The 19,287-nt window shown below is 41.7% G+C and overlaps 1 protein-coding gene across 1 annotated transcript in view; it reads right to left on the bottom strand.

The window, feature by feature from the left end:
* Positions 1-645: 645 nt before the first annotated feature.
* Positions 646-19,287, bottom strand: part of niban2b (niban apoptosis regulator 2b) — a 36,649-nt gene continuing 18,007 nt past the window's right edge. Inside the window, exons 6-14 of the mRNA XM_070965091.1 lie at positions 13,270-13,385; positions 10,909-11,013; positions 10,245-10,407; positions 8,984-9,171; positions 8,697-8,852; positions 4,678-4,791; positions 3,280-3,387; positions 2,854-2,965; positions 646-1,624 (exon numbers count right to left, since the gene is read on the bottom strand). Coding sequence (XP_070821192.1) covers positions 723-1,624; positions 2,854-2,965; positions 3,280-3,387; positions 4,678-4,791; positions 8,697-8,852; positions 8,984-9,171; positions 10,245-10,407; positions 10,909-11,013; positions 13,270-13,385 — 1,964 coding nt within the window. The 3' untranslated portion in view covers positions 646-722. The remainder of the gene's footprint in view (positions 1,625-2,853; positions 2,966-3,279; positions 3,388-4,677; positions 4,792-8,696; positions 8,853-8,983; positions 9,172-10,244; positions 10,408-10,908; positions 11,014-13,269; positions 13,386-19,287) is intronic.

Genomic DNA, 19,287 nt, shown 5'->3' on the forward strand with positions numbered 1-19,287 from the left:
TTTATTCACAATATACACAAACTTTCTTTATTAAAGGATGAACTCATAAAATAGTGTTATTCCCACCAAGAAAAAGAAATTGTCAAGTCTTTAGACATCAGTGTGTACAATTAAGGAATTCTAATGTTTGAGACAGGAAAAAAAAAAAAAAAAAAAAAAATCACCTTAGAGACTTAAGAGTATTTTCTGTTGGCCAATAATAAGGTCCAATAATAAACAAGTGAGTTTCCAATAGCACAAACTGCATTCACACCAACAAACGTCATAAATAAATCCAATTGCAGAAGTTTACTGACGGCCACACAGTAGTTAAAGAAGAGAGATTTGAGAGCTAAATCAACTGACATGCATTTCACCAAAGGCACCTCAACGTTTATAACACACCACTTTCTTACCAGGTGAAAAGAAAACAAGGCGTGGAACTGTGTGCATATGTCTGTCAGATGTAAAGTTGTGGAAATAATACAGAAAAAACAATGTTTAAAAAAATGCCGCCAGCACATGAGCCCTGCTCAGTGAAGATGATCTGCTGAATGATTATGAGGCCTGAAACTGGTGTGGAAGCTGCTGAAAAGTGATGTGGGTAAAACAGCAGCACGAAGGCTCTTTCAATCTTTGTCAAAAAAAAAACCCAACAACAACAACAAAAAAACAAAACAAAGACAAAACAAACAAACAAAAGGCAGGATTCAGTTTAGGTCAAACAAATGGAAACCATTTCATCACTGGTCACTGCTCTCAGAGTCACTGGTTTTGGTCTCTGCTTCTGGTGCCACAGCAACACTCTCCTCCCTCACCTCAGGGTGCTCCTCGGCGGGCTGTGGGGCCACTGTGCTGGAGGCCTCCTCCTCTGCCTCCACCCCTTCACTGATGGGAGACTGGAAGCCGCTGTCATCATGTGGAGGTGGGGGGAAGTCAGATGTAGCCTCTGGGGGGCTCTCTGGGGCCACGTCTGTAGCTGCAGATGGGATTTCCTCAGAAGAAGGTGGTGGTGGTGGCAGCGCCTCCTCTGACACCTCCTGGTTGCAGAGTGGTTGTTTTTCCACCGTCAGCTGGCTGTCTTCTTCCCTACCCTTCTCCTCTGAGTCTGAAGCACTTAGTGTAGCAGTTTCCACCTTCAAAGAGACCTCCTCTTCACCCTGCTCCTCTGCTTTGGCTTCCTCCTCCTTTGAGACAGAACTATTTGACAGGTCTGGAGGGTTCTCTAATGCTTTGGGGCTTGCGGATCCATTCCGCTCCGGAGAAGCTTTACCATCTGTGTTTTCATGCCCATCCCCGTCTTCCTCCTCCTCATCCTCTTCCTCTCCATTCTCTTCTGGGATGTCGTTGACGCTGGGCACCTCTATGCATGACTCACCGGGCAGGACTGGTGAGCCTTCCACCTGAATCATGGACACGACTTGCTTCATCCTCCTTCTCTTATGGGACTCCCCACCTTGACCTTCAGCGTCACCCTCAGCATCCTCCCCTGTACCATCCACCTCCTCCTGGGCTCCTCCGTACTCCCCGGCCCAGTCGATGGAGGGGTTTTCTCCCAGTAGGTGCAAGCTGGGGTCGCTGTTGCTTAGGACAATGCTGTCCCTGTACAGGTTGTGCCTCCTCTGGACTGCTGCCTCCTTCACAGCTACAAACAGAGAGTAGAGGTTTGCAAATGCTTTGACATGATGAGCAATCAAGAAAACTAATTAAACAGATCTCAGTCTCAGTCATAAAGGTTTCAACTATTGCTTATAAACTCAATAACTACTGCAGCGCTATAACATGTGCATATTATTGGAAATTCTTTATCAGGAATACTCCCTTGAGATGTAGCACCTTGTTTTCAGGGGGATCCAATTCCATATAAAACAATTATAAAAGTGAAATAACAACATGGTAATTAAACAATATCAAATTAGACAACAACAACATAAAAGAATAAATATCAAATGTTAAGTAAATAAAGAAATGATTCTCCAAGCAGAGCATGAAACTGGATTATTAGTTCATACGTTCTGATTCCAAACAATTTGGGATGCTGTGTAATAGATAGATAGATAGATAGATAGATAGATAGATAGATAGATAGATAGATAGATAGATAGATAGATAGATAGATAGATAGATAGATAGATAGATAGATAGATAGATAGATACTGTAGAAAATACCTCATCAACTTCACTGATTTTGTAAATATATACTTTCACAAAGAGGTTCACCACTTTGTGAAACACATGATTGTATAAAGGATTACATTGTGGGCTCAGGAGCACTCAGTAAAACTGAAATGTATACTTTTAATAATAAAATACTAAACTGCAGCCAGTGTTGATGTCTTCTGGTGATGGGAGAGGCCAAATTGAGTGTTTCATTCATTGTAAAATGAGTTTTGAAAGGAGCCAAGGAAAAAATCTCCATTCTAATCTACATTGAGAGAAGGAAGATTTGTTTTGGATGCAGCCTGATACACAACATCAGCAATTTTCCAATATTGGTAAAACGAGTTATAACACAAGCTTCTGTCTAGTAGTAAATAACAAACTGATAAACAGTAAAACCACAACTTATTTTCTTCACAATAAAATGAATATGGCATTTGAATGAGCCATTTCCTGGTAAGACAGTGATACTAACTGTGTAATTATTGTGTGCAGTATTTATGAGTACTGCTTCCATTTACACTATAGTTAACATCAAAAGACGTAGTTTCATTTAGGAGGTACTCAGAATATATTCAGAGAAATATTTAGCCAATCTGCAAACAATCCTTTTCGCACAGTGAGATTCTCCATTCGGCAGAAACGCATCCTTATCTATAATGAACAACGCATGTATAGAAATGGAAAGGATGAATAACAGTGTAGAAGACTGACCCATCATGATGTCCTTCATGACAGAGTTCAGCACCACCTCCTCAAAGATGTTCCCCACCAGGATGAAACGGGAAAAGTCCTCAAAGATGAGCTCCTGGAAGCGCGGCAGCTCCTGATGTTCACGAAACAACAGTCAAAACCTTTCAACATCTCAAGTCAACGTCTCTTTACTACTTTCTAAACATCCACGTTTCAGGATGTCACTTGTCTCACTCAGGGAGTGAGTCATGTTTTAGTGACAGCGTTTTGAAAGTTACCAAAAGTGCTGGGACAGTATTGTATGTAGATAAGCACATAAAACAAAACATAATTGCCAACACATTTTGGGGATTTTCTTCATGACTTTCACACATAAATGAATGAAAGGATAAACAGTATTCCCATCAATGTAGCTGGTGTTTGGTGACAGAATGCTCTGAGGCTCACCGAGGCACAGGAAGGGCTGAGCTGCTTCAGCATGTAGGGGATGAAGATCTGGAGAAGAGCCTCGCGAAAGAAACGCTTCCTGACTGTGCTGCTGTCATAGTCAAATTTCTGAAAACAGGAAACAATAAAAAAAGAAAAATCAAGAAAAAGCATATCAAGACTCGTAATAGTGAGGATGCCCTGAACAGTGTGAGCAGTGTGTCATGCTTTATGGCACAACGTCACACTCCACCAACTACTGTAAGTCTCTGACTTTGGTAAAGCTGTACCATGTTTTATGGAGAAAACATCTGCTGGTTTCCCCTCTGATGTCCTCTGGCTGCTCTGACTCTCTCTGTGACTGTGGAGTTTCCTGATGGACAGATCGCTCTACTTGTCGCTAAAGTAACTGCTAACTGATATTAACTGTAGCTGTGCAGCTAGCAGACTCAGTCCAGATCAGAGTGGGAGCTCGGAGCACATGGAGTGTTGCACGGGAGCTTTGGACCGCCAGGAGACGAAGGTTTCCAGACGTCCCAAATTACAAGCAGGTGTCCTGAATCCCAAATCCTGTCCTGTTTGTCTGAAAAATTAGACTAAAGCCTTAATAAAACCTCAAACACTGACTGTTGTGAAATATTATTCTGGTGCTGCTCTTCTGGTCTGGCTCTCCACCACCTCCTCCACAGCTGTTACTGCTAAGCATTTTTTTTATTATTATTAAAAGTCTGGTGCCTAATGCGTTAAGGCTGTTGTGGTTTTTTTCTTAACAATGTACAGTGCAGACAGCCACAGACAAGGAGTGACCTGACAAACGCACCAGGCAGACAGATGTGATAGGCTGATGAAATAACATAAAATAAAAGCATTTTATATAAATTATAGCCCCCAGTCCATCACTGGCTCCACCTCAACCAACTACAGCAGTAAAATGCTACATGTGCACTGATGCATCAGAATGAACAATCTACTGATCAGAGCTGAGATAGTGAGTCAATCAATCAATTAGGTGATCACCAGGAAAATAGGCAACTGGCCAACTATTTTAATAATCTATTAATTGCTTAGCAATCCTAAATGTCAAACATTTGTTGGTTCAGGCTCCTCAGCTGTGACGATTTTCTGCTTCTCCATTTCGTATGTGACAATAGACTGCAGGACTTTTACTTGGACATTTTTGAGGGAACAATATAGTGAAAAAAAATACACAGAATTCAGAAATTCAAATAAAAAAGGAGTGATTTAATTTTTATTTCAACTGTATTGTCGAGTGAAATCTTCCTGCTCCGTTCCCCCATGTGTTTTTGGGGTTTAGAGTGATGATCTACTAGCCTGCTGTGTGTGTGTGTGTGTGTGTGTGTGTGTGTGTGTGTGTGTGTGTGTGTGTGTGTGTGTGTGTGTGTGTACTGTAGGTTTTACCTTAATGACTCTGTCCTGGCAGCGCTGGATGGTCTTACAGAGCTCCTCTGTACCCTGAGACTCCAGACTCTGGTGAAGGATCTGCTCAAACGTATACACTGCATTGTCCATTTGCTGTGGACATACATACAGAGGGATGCAAACGTGTTACTGAGACGGTGTTAAAATACATCAGTAAGTTTTATCATATTTAAGTAATATTACAGTCTGTAGCTCAAACTGTGTAACATAACTGACTGGTGTTTGTGGGAATGTCTGGTGAAATATTCATGCATTCAAAGTTTAAATACACCGCCCCCAGTCCTGCTGACTCTGTCCCACGATGCGGAACCTGTATTCAAACTTCTGCTTGATTTGCTGTTCTCTGGAGTTACAGAATCACCATTAGAGGGCACTCATTTCCTACAGTTCTACTGTGTTTGCAGCTGTTAATAAAAGTTGAACTGTGTCCAACCCCTCCACAAACTCTGAGCAAAAGGAAGCTACAGCGTCACTGTCCCATGTTTTGAAATAGTAAAATGACTTGGAGACAAATGAAATTATCTCACACCACTGGAAATTCTTCTTCTGTTCACCAGCATACAGTAGTTCAAACACATAGAATAATCTGGCTGTAAAGATACAATTTCTGACAGAATTTGAAAGTAGCATCTGTTCAGCACAATTACAGCACTATGTAATGTCAGAATGACATGGCTATGTGTACATTCAAGTGTAAAATGTAGAACTTAAGCACAGGCTTTACAGCTTGAATACATGTACTGCAGTTTCTAATCACTACTTGAACTCTGAAGGACCTTGAGTTAAAGTGTAGAAGCCCCCACCCTCACTGGCCCCCGAACCCCACTGAGGAGGTCATGATAAGTGATTTCTCCATGGGGGGGTTGAATGAAAGAATGCCTGCTTCTTGGATCTCTTCCCTGAGACTGAGTTCTTGTGCAAGTCTGGACACATGGGAGATTAATGCAATTATTTCAAGGCCCTGGGCTTTAGAGAAGAAGAATCATTGGGGGTGGGTGGGCATGTCTTTTGATTCTTGTGGACTGTCTTATTCTTCACTCAACATCCCAATTTTACTTGTATCTGAACAAGGAACAAAATAAAACTACAAAAAAATGTATGAAAAAAATACAGGCTTTTCTCAGGCCAAGACAGTAAAACCGTTTTTAAAGGGTTGGTTATACTAAATCACAAAAACACGCTTCAATGGTATCTGTCTATGTAGATTATGGTTGTATTTGTCTGCACTGACCCCAACACAATGGTGGTAAAGGGAATTTAGTTTGTGGTATCTCAGCAATGAAACACAAAATCAACAAAAAATCAACACTTTCCAGAAACAGTGTTATTAGTTATAATCCACTGAACATGAAAAGGGACTATTTCTTTGGTCGAACAGTTCCACTGAAAACTGTCGAGTGACAAATAAACTTGACTAAACAAGAGAAGAAAAACTCTGAAGAGACACGTTTGGCATTGAATAATGATTGTAAGCGTACAAATCAGCAAGTGTTTAGACTTCTAGCCACAACAGACAAGAACACTGCGATTCTGAAGAACTGCAGTCAAAACAGTGGTGACACACACCTCAAGACTGTCCTGAGGGCAGCTTCTGGCATTAGTTCACATTTCAGATTGTTGCAAAATGAGACTAAATTCCTGTTTTGTCTTATTGGAATGGCTTAGAGGAGCTTAACAGACATTGACTCTGCACCACATTCACACAGTCAGACAGGTGGCTTCGGAGCAGTTGGGGTAAATGCCTTGCTCAAACGCCCCACAGCAGAAGCAGATACATGCAGATTAAATGGGAATATCTTTGTGAAATCTGCGAGGTGAAAGTATATAATAGATCAAAAAGTATAATATGAGAACTCCAGTTTTAAAACTTCGCCCTTTGTGACTCTTTGTTAAGCTCTCTGTCCCCACACAGCACATGTGATAAGAGGGACAGATTTACTTTTGAGGTCCTTAGTAAAGCCAACAACAGCAGGTAAGTAGGCTGTGAATTTGGCCTCCAGCTGACCTTTAATGTTTCTAGCACTGTCATATGAAATACAGAAACCTGCATCTGGATTCTGCATAATGTGCTGTTACTATTGCTCAGGTATTATTAGACTACCACTGCTCAAAGAAGGGGTTCAGCCAATCTCAGCTATTAACTTGGTGAGAACATCATCATAACTGATTGAAATGATGGACAAAAGTATGTAAATAAAATAATAAGAAATGCTTTAATACTAGAAACTGTAAATGTGGACATACACAGTTTCCAATTTAAAACCACAACAACTCATCTGCAATCTTGACAAACTGGGGCTCAGCACCTCCCTCTAACTGGCTGCTGGACTTCCTCAGTCAGAGGTCACAAGCAGTACGGGTCGGAAACAACACCTCAAACAGCATCACAATGAGCACAGGGCCCCCCCAAGGCTGTGTGCTCAGTCCCCTGCTCGTCACCCTGCTGACACACGACTGCACAACAACCTACAGCACCAATCACATAGTGAAGTTCCTGTAGTAGTGGGTCTCGTCACCAAGGGCGATGAGACCCACTACGGGAAGAAAGTGAACCTTCTGGCCACGTGGTGCAGAAACAGCAACCAACTGCTGAATATCAGCAAGACCAAGGAGATTGTTGTTGACTTCCAGAGAGGCCACACCCAACACCCACCACTGACCATCGACGGTGCTGCTGTGGAGAGAGTGAGCAGCACCAAATTCCTGGGGGTGCACATCAGTGAGGACCTCTCCTGGACCACCAACACCACATCACTGGTGAAGAAAGCCCAGCGGCGCCTCTACTTCCTGTGCAAACTCAAGCGGGCTAGTGCTCCACCACCCATCATGAGCACATTCTATGAGGCACCATTGAGAGCATCCTTTCCAGCTGCATCACTGTGTGGGGTGGGAGCTGCACTGACTGCAACAGGAAAGCCCTGCAGCGCATAGTGAACACAGCTGGAAGAATCATTGGAGCCCCAATCCCCTCCCTGCACAACATATACACCACCCACCCCACCGGCAAAGCGACCACAATTGTGAGCGATGCAAGCCACCCTGCACACAATCTGTTCAGCCTCCTGCCCTCTGGGAGGAGGTATAGGAGCCTCCGTTCCCGCACTACCAGACTCACCAGCAGCTTTATCCATCAGGCTGTTAGGATGTTAAACTCTCTCCCCTCCCTATCCTCAGCTCCATCCAACAGGCTGTCAGGTAGCTAACAACTGCCCCCCCGCTGGACACTCTGGACTCTGAACCCACTGACCCACATAATGACTGTCTTTGCACTACTATGCCACTTGCACACTTCTGTCAAACAGAAAACTTCTGCTGCTATTACTGACTGTCTTTGCACTATTACAGTCCTCGAACTTAAAGTTTTTGCTGCTATTTGTACATTTACATTTACACTCTATTGTTTATTTTTAGTATTTATTTTCAGTTTATTGTTTATTGTTATTGCAAAGTTTGCATGTTCTTCCCGTGCAAGCGTGGGTTCTCTCCGGGTACTCCGGCTTCCTCCCACAGACCAAAAACATGCTCATTAGGTTGATTGGTGACTCTAAAATTGCCTCTAGGTGTGAGTGTGAGTGTGAATGGTTGTGTGTATGTGCCCTGCGATCGGCTGGCGACCGGTCCAGGGTGTACCCCACCTCCCGCCCGTTGACAGCCGAGATAGGCTCCGGCCCCCCCGAAAGGGATAAGCGGCATAGAAAATGGATGGATGGATGGATGGATGGATGGATGGATGGATGGATGGATGGATGGATGGATGTTTACTGTAGTTGTTAGGACATGTCTGTCTTTATTCTTTGTGCCTGTGCACTTCAATGTTTACTTGAAATCGTCACACCGTGGGATAGTGGGAAACGTAATTTCGATGTCTTTATATGTCTGGTACATGTGAAGAAATTGACAATAAAGCCGACTTTGACTTAAAACCTTTTACTGTAAACTAGACTAAACCCAGTCACAGAGGCAAAGTGAGGTAGGTAGTAGCAGTGTTAGCGCGTCACCTCTCTCATGAGAATCTGGGCCCTCTGGACGAACACTGAGGGGCTGGAGACATCAAACCTCTGCTGCAGACCCTCCAGACTCAGCTGCTCCACCTTCTCATAGCAGATCTGCATCTTGACTGGATGGAAGGCCAGCATGGAGATCTTTTCCATGTGCTGTGGGGGGTTATTTGTACAAAGTATATTTTGTTTATACTACTTCTGTTTCACAAACCATTCTGGACTACTGAATGGTTTTGATTTCATAATTACAGCTTATCCTTAGCCTCCTCCTGTAACGTCCTCACCTGTGCCACGGCCTCCTTGGTGCCCTCATTCAGGGTGTTCTTGCTCATGTCAACCAACTCTCTGAAGAACACGTCGCGGACCTCAGAGAAGCCGCGACTGGTCGGCTCCATCAGGGCGTCCAGGATGGAACTGATGTAGGGCTGGATGCTCACCTTCAGCAGCTTCTCAGCCTTGTGGAGAACCACCTCTGTGGGGAGAAACACAAGAGAGGGGAGATCATCGTTTCAGACAAACCTCTCTCATTGTTGAGTTTCTTTGAAAATGCTGGTAATTAAAGCAAGACTATTGAAGAAGATTTCTAAATGACATGTTGAATACATAAGCAGTAAAATGGCATATAAAATGCATTGCAGCCACACTGCAATGGTTTGTGACTGTATGGACCATAATATTACAAAATATAAATCGTATAGGTCAGATTATACATCAGATATTATTATATAATTTGAAAATAGCACTTTTAGTTTATATGTTGTAGTGCTGTATTTGGTGGCGTATCCCTCTCTTGGCTTTGATGTTACTTAAAATGATGCTGCTACTGTTTACTAGTCTCATGGACTCCTTCCACATTGTCATTGCAACACAGAAGCAGCTGAAATGCATAAACAGTGTGAGGAATGCTGATTGGCTGCCTTGTCTCCACCGTGTGATAATGATGGGAAGCTGTCAGACTACAGTAAACACTTGACAAATGTAGAAAATGTAGGTTCAATTGAGTGTTAAGTGTCAATGGCTCACAGGGAGTTGTAAGAGAAGTCTGTGTGCAAATGTTCCTCCACTGAGTGTTTGCCAGCAGGCGACCCTTCTGCTGTACAGGCATTACTTGCTAGAATTTGCAGTGGTACCCCAAAATGATTGGAGATAACTAATTGATGCAGTATGTTGTCAGAAGATATTTTTTACAAGAACATAGTGGAACAGGAAAATATCAGTATGCAGCAGTATGCACAGTTCTTCATGAAAGGCTAATCAAAATGTAAGCCATTCAATGGATTGTATTTAATAAGACGATCCATTTAAAGATGCAAGTGTAAATTGGCTAATTCGTTTAAGCAATGAACTCAATGTAAAACCCAATTAATAAAATGTCTTTATTTTGACATTAAATTACGCATTAATGTGTTATCACTATGATGACACACTCCATGTGCTTCATCAGACCATCATAGAATGGTTAAAAAAATGATAAAAGAGGGACTGAAGAAAAGGTCAGCAAATGACAGTATTTCTGTACATAATCATGGCCGCTCTCTTGCTAACCTTTGATCTTGTTGGTGACGTGCTCCTTGGAGGTGATGATCTGGTCCATGTCTGTTCGTATGGAGGCCTCTAGAGACGAGCGGGCTGCCTCACACTTCTGCAACACCGCCTCATACTGGGCCTGGCACTGGCCCTGCACCAGGCTGTACACTGCATCACTAATCTACACACACAGGAAACACGTTTGAAGGCAGAACCTCCCGTTTTACTCAGCTGCTCAGTTTAAACGAACCACACTTAGACCTTGGTCTTTATATTTTCAGAGGCACATTATATCCCCATCATCCTAGCTGTCTCAGCAGGCCGCAATGAGGCACAAAGAACAGCTGGTACCACCACTGGTGGGTAAAATTCAATAAGAGGCATCAGCATTTTGGTGACGTCCTCTTATATCAGTCACGACCCAGTTATTTGATTAAACGCATACAGCTGAACACACATGTATGCATGACTGTTTTTCACTATTATGGATAGTATTACTTTCTGTCCAGTGACCTAAATCTCCCATGAAAACTAAATCTATTTGCAATTTAATATAACAGTATTCATAATTTCATATTTTTTGGCATCAACATGAGTAACAACTTGAAATACAAAGCATCAGCTGCTGAGGCTCTGAATGAAAAATACACATAAATGGGATGTGTGTGGAGTGGTTTCTCACCAGCATCCAGTTCCTCTGCCTCTCCTGTAGTTTGCCTTTGAGACGGGGAGAGATAAGCTCCCTCAGCACAGGGAGGAGGCCCTCCATCACCAGGTTAGAGATGATCTACAAGGATAACAAGACACAACACAACCACCTCACTCAGCACACATGGACATTCAACTAGATAAACTGACAGTCTAATGCTACTTCTCCCAAAAAAAATAATGAATTCAAATGCAGCAGAACCAGAGAGACATCTGTTATATTCCATGCATTCCTCTTCCTCGTCAAAACCTGGCACGTAGCCTGTCACCCAAAATGCAACTCAACCGTCAACAGTTTGGTCTGGGTATTCATGCGTGTTACGCTAATAGCAGCTAATATAACCTTGAGGTTCTAGCCTGCAGCAGAGATGAGGAGTGGGCTACAGAAGTCTGGCAGGCTCAGTTCTTACCGACTTCACACCCCATTTTTTTCATTTCAAACTTGTAGTCTTCAGTCTCAAATGACACAGACTCAAACGGAATCACTGAGGCAGTTTAGCAGACTCTGCACGCCTCCCTCTGGAGCCATAAAAGGTTTCATACAACTTTTTTTCCACAAATGCAGTAGTGCTCCACAACACCTGGAGACAGATTCTGAGGTGTTACATTGGCACAGTTCCCCCATAAAGTTTTGTGTGTACATTTTGGTTATGGTGGAGACAGTGCTCTGTAAAATGATTGAGCAATATGACAACCTAAACAGGGCGGCACGGTGGTGCAGCAGGTAGTGCGCGTGCCTCATGCGCCCCTCACGGGGCCTTTCTGTGTGAAGTTTGCATGTTCTTCCCGTGCATGCGTGGGTTCTCTCCGGGTACTCCGGCTTCCTCACACAGACCAAAAACATGCTCATTAGGTTAATTGGTGACTCTAAAATTGCCCCTAGGTGTGAGTGTGAGTGTGAATGGTTTTATGTCTGTATATGTTGCCCTGCGATCGACTGGCGACCGGTTCAGGGTGTACCCCGCCTCTCACCCGTTGACAGCTGGGATAGGCTCCAGCCCCCCCCGCAACCCCAAAAGGGATAGGCGGTATAGAAAATGGATGGATGGATGGATGGATGGACAACCTAAACAGGTTTTGTTAAATATGTTTTTGTGAAGTATTATATAAATAAATGTATATATGCATATTTCATGTGCAGCATGCAGAAAGCCCCTTTTAATCAATTAAAATCCAGATTTTTTTTAATCAGAAAGCCTTGTCATAGTCCTGCTGATTCTTTCAAAAACTACATAAATAAAGGTAATTTGCATCGGCTAATTACAAGACTGTCCTGAGGCAGCTCTAAAAGAAAAGTGGAGACAGCACTTGATTTTACCTCAGAGACTGTTGGGAAAGAGCAGCATCACTTCAAGGTGAAAGTGTGGGCTTTCTAACAGCTAACTGCTGCCTTCTGACATGTATAGACCTCTATATTGTCAGAAGGACATTGACCACAGTGGATCCAATCCCATGCTTTATCTAAACTTGATACTAGCGCTGAAAGCACTGGATTGGATATCAGAAAAAATACATAGCCTGAAACTCTCTTCTAAAAGAAACAACTTTGTGGAAGTTCTTGTGCTGGATGAGCAGCCACTTCCCATGGTTGAAAACATGATAAGTACTAGGGGTGGGGTGGGTGGTTAAAATAAATACCTCAATACCACTATATGCATAATAATATAACGCAGGGGTACTGGAAGTTTAGAATCCAATTCTAAAATCATTTATAATGTGAATGTGTTGACCACACATTTCATTAACAACACTATCCTATGGCTGAACTGTTTCATGGCCTTATGGACTCAGAAAAATTTTTCAATGTGTTCACATATCGACTATATTACAGTCAATTTATTGCCTGACTGTAGCGTAACCACATGCATCCACATCTGGCCAATTGATGATTTTGTGAATATGTTCTCATAAAAACATTCATTACATCACATGCTGACTCATAAAAAGAATGACTGGAGAACACTCAAAAGTCACTTGACTAACCATGGGAAAGGAATTTTAGGGTGGAGAGATGACCTTTAAGGGCATTAAATGAATGAAAAGCTCTTAAGTGAAAACATTAAGCAGACAGTAAATAGTCTCTGATGCACACAAGAAATCAGGTTACTGAGAGTAATCAGGTTAAGGCAAGAATTTGGAGAATGTGTTTACATGTGCTGATATGACCTGATTAATGGCCAGGTTCACATGAAGCAGGTCAGGAGGCAGATTCCTGCTTTACAGTCTACAATATTTTAGCAATGATACATTAAATGATGTCACTCCAGTGTGAGAAGAAAAGGCAGAGCTCAGGAGACAAGAGGACAGTGATAGACGTCAGTACTGCCATGCTTACCTGTGACGGTACACCACACATCATCTCCCAGGTACCATAGTGCCCTTGAGCTTGGCGGTAGAGTCGTACTGCATCAGTAAAGGCCGGTGTTTGGACTTTATTCTCCTCTGACAAACCTAGGATGGGGAGATTTGTTGGTAGTTAGCATCTAAACACACTATCGATCTGGCAGAACCCCCCCCCCCCAGAAAAAGCAGTGACTTTCATTTTTTATGTGTAATATGTGGAAAGGATTTGTTTAAAAAAAGCATGAAAGTAGGCAAACGAGTGAAAATGGAAAAGCAGCCATTAAATAAAGTGAACAAGAAAAAATGCTGTGATGTCAAGAGTCAACTGTGATTTTATGATGGAGAAACAAACTCCTAGTCAAAAAAGTTAGAGGAGAGTAGAGATGCAGGCTACAGTCAGAATAATACAGTGTTGCAGGCAAATGCCAGGGCCAATATTTCAGCATTTTCTTCTGATTTAGAAAAAGTCCTGAAACAAAAACAAAGTTGAATTGTGGATTACAGTCAATTCACAATGTGTGCGTTTCCTTAAAATTGCATGAATGGATTTTTTTGGCCACTAGGGGGCAGGGGATAAGGCTGTGAACACTGACAGAACATCGACATTAGCTCTAATTGGATCTCCACCAACTCTAGACACATGTCTGTCTCTTCACCAGCAGCTGCGAACTGTGTCTGTCTGTTGTTTAGTGCTGAGCAGGTGTACAGCGGGATCATCAGAGCTCTTTCACTGAAAAGAGCTACCTGCTGCTGCCTGAAATGATGTTGATGAGAGCACTGAGACTGAACCTAAACAGTAAAGCTGTGGGCCGTAAAACCAAAGCAAATGGGGTGAAAGAGGCGAAAAGCTTAGTAAAGCTGAGAAGAACAGCAGAGTTAATCATTCTCTGTAGGTTTGTCATTGCAAGGACTCCTTCAACATTAGATTTGGTTTTTTTGATTTTTCCAATTTTTAATGAAAAAGAAAAATCATGCACATTGATACATGTGCAGCTGAGGGTTTATGCCCAGAATCCATGTTCGTGATAATTGGTCCATGGGTGCAGATGGACTACATGTTCTCAGACGGTAGTGTTCATGAGATTAGCAACCTCCCCTTTAATGTCTCACCTTTTGCCACAAATGCCACACTGTCATTCATATTTCAACATAACTTGATGATTAATTGTGTTGCATTGTTCCCATAGTCTACATTTCTTTGTTGTATCCTAGTGTCTGTCACTGAAGCAATATGACTATAACTAAGCAGATTTTGAATGTTTTCCTTTAAGTTTCAAGACCTGCTATTCGCAGCTTGAATACAAAGAGCATATTCATCTTTATTTAAATGAATCTATACGTGTGTGTATGAGAGAGAGCGAGAGAGAGAGAGTGTGTGTGTGTGTGTGTGCATGTGCTGTTTTAGCTCGACTTGCAGTAGTCAATACTAGAGTCAAATGGTGTGTGTCAAAGATGGAGCCTCTAGAAAAAGGGTAACTTTTCAACATTCCTCAAGTTGTCTGGCATCTGAAGAAAATGAAAATCTGCTCAAAACCAGAAGAGCCTGATAACACAGAGTGCTGAAATACTATGCCGGGGGAGGGCAGTGACAGGAACTGACTTTCTTACAGTAGCAGGGACAGGAAGATGGCGTTATTATTTTGACCCAGCCTCTGCTTATGAAGGAATTTCAAACAAATAAAAATTGGAATTTCTCTCTTCTTCCATCTTAACGGCCCGCAAAAGACATCAGTCACATCTTCTAGATTAGCTGATGTTTTTTTCAAGAGTGACTCAGGCTTATGTCAAACTACTGTTCAATGCAGCTCACACCAAATGACTGGCCTTAACAAAATCCTAGTGATACTTTAATATACGGATATTTTGGGAGGAAAAAAAGGATTTCTGGAACACCTTAATGTCATGGTACCTGCTTCTACTTCCTCGACAAAAACAGAAAATTTAAGACAGAAAACCTTCACTTTTGATGAGCTGGAGCCTGTGAATGATTGAAATTCTAGCTTGATGAATGACCAAAATGATTAAAGGATTATCAAAAATTGTTAATAGGTTGTTTGAGTCACGTTGCTCTTTTGTTGCGGCGCAAACTGCTTTCACTGGACCTTTGCAAGCGGTTAACCTACCGTTACGTAAACAACGTTCAGCGTCATGGTGCTGAAAGTTTGTTGCTCAGTTAATGCACAGGATAAAAAAAAACATACGCACCATAGCAAAAACAAAACAACAGTCATCCAGTAGCACTTTGGTGCCGAGTTCCAAGACCTCCATGCTTTTGTCTGTTTTCATTTGGTTTCTAGAGTAGAACCACATCTGGATGAGCAGGTAGTTGTCATATCTGCTGCCTCAATAACAGCAAATCTTTCGATTCAGTTGAAAAATCGCTCCTCTTCATAACATAAGGGCCACATCCGACATATGTTCTGATTTTCTGTTTATACCTTTCTCTCACAATTTCATTTAACCTAGCCCAGCGAGAACTTTCCATCATCTCCACTGCAGTATTCACTTCCAGCCCTCCGTCTGAATTTAACATCACGTGACTGCAAATATCGTACTGTGGAAAAAATTAGCCACAGTTAAGCTGACCTGCATTACAACATTAGAACCTGACAGAACTCTCTGTGTGAAGAAGAATGGCTTGTTGATGCCTAGGTGAGGCCAGTACACCCACACCTTGACTTTTTAACAGAGCTACTAAAAAGTCAGTGCAGGTCTCTGCTGTGTGTGGCACACATGGTCATTCAGCCACTCAGACGGCATGCAGCTGGTCTGTGTCATGGCTCTGGTATGTTAACTATTGTTGCCATTTCCTCTTTCAGGTTCCTCACAGCCCCAGCTCTCACAACTCACACAGGTTTCCAATTAATTCTTTGCAATGCTGTTAAGCAGCAAATAAAAATCTGCTTCTAATGAGTTATTTTGCTTTACTAAGCTGTACAAATACATATGTTTTTCTGGTTTTCATATTCATGTTTTATGACTGAAATTACAGCTAATGAAACTGAAGAAGTTTAAAGGTCGAGGCGCTGTGTCCCTATGTTATGTGAAAGATCACAGAATGATTATGTTTATGAGACATGAAGAGAAACACACCGAAATAAACAGAAAGAGTCAGAGCTAGACAGACTATAGGAGTTAAAAGAAATTCAATACTAATAAAGAGAAGACTTGGACACAGTGAACTTTAAACAAAGTCCTTTTGTTAAGCCACAGGCCTCTCACTGCCTCCGGCACCGCCATCAAATCTCTCAATTACCAAGTAAGATATACATGTCACTGTGTAACACTGAGTGGTACATCAGATGAAGTGCCACGCTGACTTACAGCCATAGCTGTGTAACATTTTGCGTAAACTGCACACTGATTCATGGCATGAACATGACAAAGTCGTGTTAAAGCTGTCAGAGCACCAAGCTGCTCTGGAGAGCAACTGTGATGGCTCTAAAATCATAAGTTTCAGTGAACAGGGGGAAAAACAAGCAGAGGCCCGGGGAGCTGTGTGTCATTGAAAACACAACCACGACACGAATCCCTGACAGTCTCACTCGACTGCAGCCTCATTCGTGTTTGCTCCTCCAATTATTTACTTTTCCTTAACTTGCTTCCCCCTCTTGCTCCCCCAACTCCTCCTGACACCATCAATGCCATACGATCACAGATACATACACTCATATACAAACACACACACACAAACAAAACACACACACACAGATACTCACAGACACACACATGCAAATGCACATACACACCACATGAACACCATTGTAGTATCTGTTATCAATGATCTATTTATAGACATTGTTAGTATTATCAGCATCCATTTTTCTCATGGTCGCAACTTTATTACTTTTTCTCCAAATTATTATTATTATTACTATTACAATTATTATTATTATCTTTTTTTTCCCTCTTTTTTATTTTCCTCTCTGACACAGAACTGTTAATATACTGATGAGTTTATCATTTTAGCAGTAAAGGTGTGGAGGTCAGGGAGGTCGATGAGCGTGTGGTGTGTCTTGAATTTCATGCAGCAGATTGGAGTTTACTCCATCACAGATATGCAATTAAGACTCCAATCCAATTTCCCTGACATTAACAATATTGCAACAGTTTCAGTTTGGGCATTCAACATTAGTCTCACCAATTCAGTATCAAACCAAATGTGAAATATGGCCACAATCTCTCCTTTTATTCCTGAGTTACATTGTTGAATAATGACCAGAAAAGTGTTTCTGCAGAACTTTATGATGTCACACTGAAGTTAACCTGTAAACTTTTGGATCTAAAAGGTCATCACATGATCATTTTATCCTATTAGACATTTGTATGATTTTTTTCAGAATTACTGAAAGAATTCTTGAGTTATGGCCAAATACATGTTGTGAGGTCACAGTGACCTTTGACCACCAAAATCTAATCATTTCATAATGGAGTCGAAGGGGACATTTGTTCCTGATGACATTGCCTCAAGGTGTTCTTAAGATATTGCGTTCTTGAGAATGGGACAACAGACAAACAGATGGATGGACAACCTGGAAACTTAATGCCTCCAGCTGTGGCTGTCTGTGCCAAACAAACAAACAAACAAACAAACAAACAAACAAAAAAGAGGTTGGCTGTCTAGGGATTACTGCTTTTGGTCAGGTTTTTTGTTTGAGAACCAATTTCTTGCCGTCTGAAGAAAGATGATGACAGTGATCACGCTGGAGATCATCTGCTGCTTCTGTTCTGTAGCAAGCAGCAAGTAGCAAGCAGCTCATCTGTCATCATTCTTTATTTGACAAATGCATTTGAAGTAGGATTGTATTAGAGACAGGCCTTAATTTCAAACTCCCTCTCTCAAAAGAATATTTTGTCAAATTTCATTATTAATCCTGTTGCCTGTTAAATGTTTGTTACTGCATTATGCTGTGTTAATACAAGGTCAACACTTCCTAGCTCCAATTCCTGATTTAAAAACCCTCTAGTCCCATCATTTCTTAACAAGGCTTTTATTGTGAAAAATCTGATTGGTAAGATACCATCACGGTACTTCACAGCTACTGCCATCTTGTGGATCTTGTACATTACTACAAAATGCAGTTCTGCTGAGACATTAACACACGCACACCTGCAGTGACAGAAATCAGACAATAACACTTATGATTACGAATCCAGAATAACAAATTGTTGAAAATAACAATTATATAACAAATATACTGAATGAAAGCAATGGAAATGCACATTATGCATAGTTGGCATACATGTATAACAGGCACCAGGAGTTTATCCAACCTTGTTCTTTATCCTGCTCTGTGTTAGGGATGGATCTTTATTGGTTCATGGCTATTTGAACCCCAGATTTTATGTGACTAGAAAATGGCATTTAAAGGTCCAGTGTGTGGGATTTTGTGGAATATAGGGGTGAGGGTTGCACATTGCAACCAACTGAATATCAGCTCTACCCTCTCCTAGCGTGTAGGAGAACTTAAGACAGTCACTAAAAATGCAAAAAAGTCAAATCTAGAACCAGTGTTAGATTTGTCTGTTCTGGGCTGATCTAGAACATGACAGAAGAACATGCCAACAAGGCAACAAAAACAACTACGCATGCTTACTTTCAGGTGATTACACACTAATGAAAAGATACTTCTGAACATTGTATTCCTTTTCTGTTGACACAGATCCCTCTAACTTTTACACAGTTACACAATTATTAGTTTGACAATTAGTTGTCAGCTAACATTTCATGATTGTGACAGCCTTTGTGGTCAAAAGACAGTCACACCCCAGTTGGTGAGTGAGAAAGAAACCCTGTGAAATCTTTCATTTCACATGGCTTATGCTGGCTTCAGTAGAAGATAACTGTCAGAATAAGTGTTGCATGTGTTTTTTGTCACTTGACACCAGCCTTATATTGCTTTACAATGTAAGACACACAAGTCCCAAAGAAGTTTGCCCACCATGCATATTTTCAAGCCTGTTAGCTGTAACCACTTTTATGAAAACCTGAGTGACTTTAATGCCTTGG

This window comes from Chaetodon trifascialis, chromosome 6 (genome assembly GCF_039877785.1).
Source record: "Chaetodon trifascialis isolate fChaTrf1 chromosome 6, fChaTrf1.hap1, whole genome shotgun sequence".
NCBI classification, from domain to species: Eukaryota; Metazoa; Chordata; class Actinopteri; order Chaetodontiformes; family Chaetodontidae; genus Chaetodon; species Chaetodon trifascialis.